The following is a 4,832-nucleotide window of genomic DNA, read 5'->3' as shown; positions in this document are numbered from 1 at the left end:
TTTGAGTATGTGTTGAGTCAGATTTTCAACGGAAACAAAACTCATACACACAACACACTACTCATATACAAACACACATATACACACTCCCCCTCTCCCTCACACATGTTCCCAATCTCTCTCCCTCACTCACACATATAGTCTCTCTGCCTCACTCACACACGGTTTCTCCCTCCCTCCCTCAAGTAATACTCATACAGTACCAGACGGTGTACTCTCATACACTTACTGTACAGTACATTAATAATAATAATAAAAATAATAATAATAATAGCTTTATTGTCCACAAGAGTGGAAATTTGTCTTTGACTCCACAGGTGGGTTTCTAAAATACGGAAGAGGATATCTTGCATGGAGTATTGTGAATTGAGTAGTGATATTGCACTTGGTATGAATGACTTTGTAGATGTTTTTGGTTGCTATTGCAGCTGTGTTCCTCCTTCCTGATGGCAATTTCCTGAATTCTGTAAACAGAGGATGCACTAGGTCAGACACAATGTGCTGGGCTTACGTCTCATATGTCTGCCAATTGTCTCTGGCCTTTACCAACTATTTTACTGCCCAGCTTAACAATTCTGGATAGCTTGTTTCTGTTCTTAACCCCCAGGTTTCCAAACCAAGTATACATATCAAATGTCAGCACACTCTCAATCAGACTCCTATACACAGTCTCTAAAATTTCCTTGCTGACCCCATATGAGTTCAATTTCCTAAGTAGACATAAATGCTGCATTGCCTTTTTTAAAATTTACTGTTTTTAGTAAAACTTAGAGTGGAGTCAAAGAATGTTCCTAAATATTTGAACTCCTCTACTTCCTCTACATGTTGGTCATTTTTTCTGTTTCATTATCACCATCTCTTTAGTCTTCCCCTCATTAATAAAGAGAGCACTGTCATGGCACCAGTTAATAAGCTCTTCAATACAGTTAAAATATGCAGATTGGTTGACTGTATTCCCTGCCTGCATTAAACCAACCACAACCATATCATCAGCATACTTATACAAGTGACAGGTACTGGTAGAGTTCATAACATGCATTTTGTTGGTGTACAAGGAAAACAAGACAGGTGAAAGAACACCGCCTTGAGGCGCCCCAGTATTTAGGATCACTGTCTCAGAGGTAATGCCACACTTAACTTTCTGGGTTCTAAAGCTCAGCTATATCTGAAAGCTGTTTTATAGGACTAGTGATCTTGGGATGCCAAATAGTAGTGTTTGGCTGTCTTGGTCTCTGCTTGTCTATCTGTTTCTCTGTGTTGCAGAGGGCGGAGTCATGGCACAGGTGCTGCTAGTCAGCTGATCAGGTCACCTAGTCTATATAAGAGGCTACCTGGCTGATCAGGTCACCTAGTCTATATAAGAGGCTACCTGGCTGATCAGGTCACCTAGTCTATATAAGAGGCTACCTGGCTGATCAGGTCACCTAGTCTATATAAGAGGCTACCTGGCTGGGGTTCGGGGTTCCCTCTCTTCATGAGAACATGCGTCGCCTTTGTCTCTCGTTTGGTTTTTGCACATTACTCTGATTTACCCTGCTCCTTTATTTTCCTCACCATTTCACTAATGACTGGTAAGGACTAAGGACTGCTAATTTAACTGCTTCTGCACATGAAAAATGTCAATTGTGCATGAAAATAATGAATTATTGAAAAAGCAAATTGGGCAGTGGATATGTTTGAAAACTAGGCTACAAACTATGTACGCATGCTTTCTGTATGAAATGTTCTTCGTAAATAAAATTATCTTAGGTTTATGTGCAGTCATCCGACAGCATGTTGCAATTGTGAAAGACATGAAATGAAGTTGATAGGGCTACATGATGCTTAGCAGTGTTACATCGAGAGGTGGCGCCAGATATCTATAACTAGAATTGATGTGTAGGTTGAGAATGAACAGGATGGGCACGCACACATTTGACTGAAAGTACCCCCCCCCCCCCCCCCCCCCACACACACACACACACACACACATGCAAGCAGACTGAATGAGAGGTAGTGCATGAATATCTATGGCTGAATGCAGCACAGTGAACCAACTCGTAGTCTAAAGGTGATGCGAGATTTAAGGAGATGTTCCTTAAATTATGATTTTTTTTTTGCTTTCCCCTTCCCATTACACGCAGTTCTTTTCATTTCTTCCCCCCTTTCCCTGCACATCTCTGGCTGGTCGTGCTGAGGAGTTAGTCCTTTATCAACAGAGACCGAGAAGTTGGAACAAGTGGGGCATTTTTGGCTGATTTGTAGCCTCCAGTACATTACACCTGTCTTTGTCTTCGGCCTTCCAGGGACCATCACATCAGGGTACCGCCCATATTCACCCCTGCCCGTTCCGTCTCATTTGTGATTGGTGGCTGGCCGTTTGAGTGACGCGACAGCGTGGGCACCTGAAATTCGGTCAAGCTGCGGCACTGTGCGCTCGCTGTGACTGTCCACCCAGCTGCGCGAGATGCGGGGACAGGACATGAACCGACCGGACGGGTACTGATGAAAGGAGGGTTTGGGGATTAACATGGATGTCCCGGTGGCCTCTTTGTCACACGCACCTTCCGCATGAAGATGCGGATTCGTCGGCGTTTCACTCGAAATAGGCCTACAGGACTTTGACAGGCATCGCAACGTCGTCTCTTCTCGAATACCAGCCCTGGAATCAGTGATAAAATGTCAGATTGATACATCCGCGTTTGCCCTCTCTGTCCCTTTTTTCTCGTTCTCCTTTTTTGCCTTCGCTCTCTTTCCCTCCCCTCCCTTTCTCATTTATTTCTCGGCTGCGTCCGAAGATTCTGCTATGGTAGACACAAACGCAACGAGGAAAACCTCTGCGGTACCGGAGATTACGCCTCTGGATCGGTACGATTTCGGCCGGGCCAAGATACACGCCAGTGTTCGATGGCTGTTGGTCAAGGCCTATGGGTCTGGAGGTAAGCTAATTTGAGGCAGCATCAATGTATTACGTACGTTGTGACATCTTGAGACTGTGTGTCTACATGTATGTATGTAGCCTGGTCCGTATTGTTTGGGTGCGTCAGCGTAGTGATAAACGTGTTTAAATGAGCCTGGACACTGTGCATGGGCCAGCCGAGAGAGCGAAATGGCTGTGGTCTTGATCGGGAAGAAATATGGGTCAAGGCGGTGTTCTCATCCGAGTAACGCTCCCTCCCTCCCTTCCACGATTCCCGGCGAGCTCTCTGCGGGGATGTTGCTGTTTATTGCGCTACCGCATCCTCCAAAACAAAAAGCTCAGGCTGCAGGGTCACCAAGCATTTTGCAAAATCACAACAGCTAGAAATTTAGCGTCAACTCAACTGAAGACAACTTGCTTGTTTGCCTCAAGTGTACTCGACACTCACTCTGCTCGGTCCTCCCGGCTGTCAATGAAAAAGGGGACCTATTTCTGATTCTCCACCATCAATTAATATGCGTAGGGCGGCGTCACTGGGTTGGCAAAGCCGGATTTCAGACCATTTAACTGAGTGCTGTGTGTGTCTCAATGGCCCTGTTCTATCAAGCTTTCAATTCACACGCGTTTCAAATGGGTAGCGACTAGCAATCGGAGATGTCAGGTCAATGCTTTATGTAATTCGATTGTGGTAGCCTAGTAGGCTACCGCGAGTATCCTAGGCTACCGGGTTGGAGTGATGCTGGATTCGCACGCATGTGAGGTTGACGCTACGCTGCCCTTAAGATTTCCCACTAAACAAAGGTGCATTGTAAATGGCAAGGATCGGCATTTTACTAGCCTAACTGTGTATGTGTGTGGATGTATCTGTTACGCCGAATGTGTAGTCTACTTTAAGTTTTGCCAGGGGAGGGTTTTTGTCTTTGTCGATGAGGTCCCCGGTTAAGGGGATGACTTTTGCACCAATAATGACGTGATTAAGATGACGGCGTGCATGTACCTAAACCTTAGTATCGAGCACACACACACACACATACACAGTCGGAAAGCCCATTGTTTGTCGCCCACGCCCACTTTATGTAATTTTAATGCACCTTCGGAGTGAGAGAGAAATGATGGAAGCTGGGCACGAATTCAGTCAGTTGAGAATCGCGTTGGCGTAGCTAGGGCTAGCTCCTGTAGGCTACGTATTAAAAAGGCCTGTCAAGTAATCGCATAGCGTTTCCACGTGGCTACGTGGTGAAGCCGAGAGAGCGCATTCCCTATAGCAAAATACTAAATGGATAGAATAGCACTCATGCACTGGCGAGACTTCAACTAAGGAGAAATCTGAACTCTTTCATGTGTTTTAGGGTATCTCCCCTGTGCACGTTTAACTGTGAACATAATTGATAGGGGAAAGATCGAGTGACTTCACAGAGCTGATCAATAGGAGACCTCATGAGTATGTGTGTCCATGACATACAAGGACGGACCTTTGTTAACTGTGTTCACTTCCATTTTTCTCTCTCTCTCTCTCTCTCTCTCTCTCTCTCTCTCTCACTCACTCACTCACACACACACACACACACACACACTGCATTGTCCCTCTCTCTCTTGCTCTCTGTCATCTGTAGGTCAGTCATTAGAGTGTGATACTCTTAGATATTATATATTCTTTTTCATGTAGTGTAGTTTTTCGGGTCAGATAGAAAGCTGACTTTTAGCTACGCTGACCCAGAGCTGTATATAAAGAGAGTTTGGCCAACTAGGGAATCGAATGGGCGCCATGTTGGATGCCAATATTTCTGTAAAGGCCTTTTACATATTGACAAACGTTGATGATAACATTTCTGTTATAATGGTGAAAATAGGCAATTTATTCGCCCCATAGAGTTATGCTGTTAGTCATCTGACGTTGGTATCCAACACTGCGGAGTTGGCTAAACTCTCTAAA

At 45.0% G+C, this 4,832-nt stretch overlaps 2 protein-coding genes across 6 annotated transcripts in view; both read left to right on the top strand.

Annotated features, from left to right (window-relative positions):
• LOC121718035 (NACHT, LRR and PYD domains-containing protein 12-like) overlaps positions 1–4,832 on the top strand; it is a 1,225,568-nt gene that overhangs the window by 388,433 nt on the left and 832,303 nt on the right. The window lies entirely within an intron of this gene.
• Positions 2,374–4,832, top strand: part of LOC121718039 (calmodulin-regulated spectrin-associated protein 3) — a 35,369-nt gene continuing 32,910 nt past the window's right edge. For all 5 annotated transcript variants that reach the window (XM_042102825.1, XM_042102822.1, XM_042102823.1 and 2 more), the window contains exon 1: positions 2,374–2,918. In XM_042102825.1, the coding sequence (XP_041958759.1) occupies positions 2,786–2,918 (133 nt within the window). In that variant the 5' untranslated portion in view covers positions 2,374–2,785. The remainder of the gene's footprint in view (positions 2,919–4,832) is intronic.

This window comes from Alosa sapidissima, chromosome 9 (assembly GCF_018492685.1).
Source record: "Alosa sapidissima isolate fAloSap1 chromosome 9, fAloSap1.pri, whole genome shotgun sequence".
NCBI lineage: Eukaryota > Metazoa > Chordata > Actinopteri > Clupeiformes > Clupeidae > Alosa > Alosa sapidissima.
Note: the sequence above shows the minus strand (reverse complement) of the source record. Positions and strands in the feature narration are given on the sequence as shown.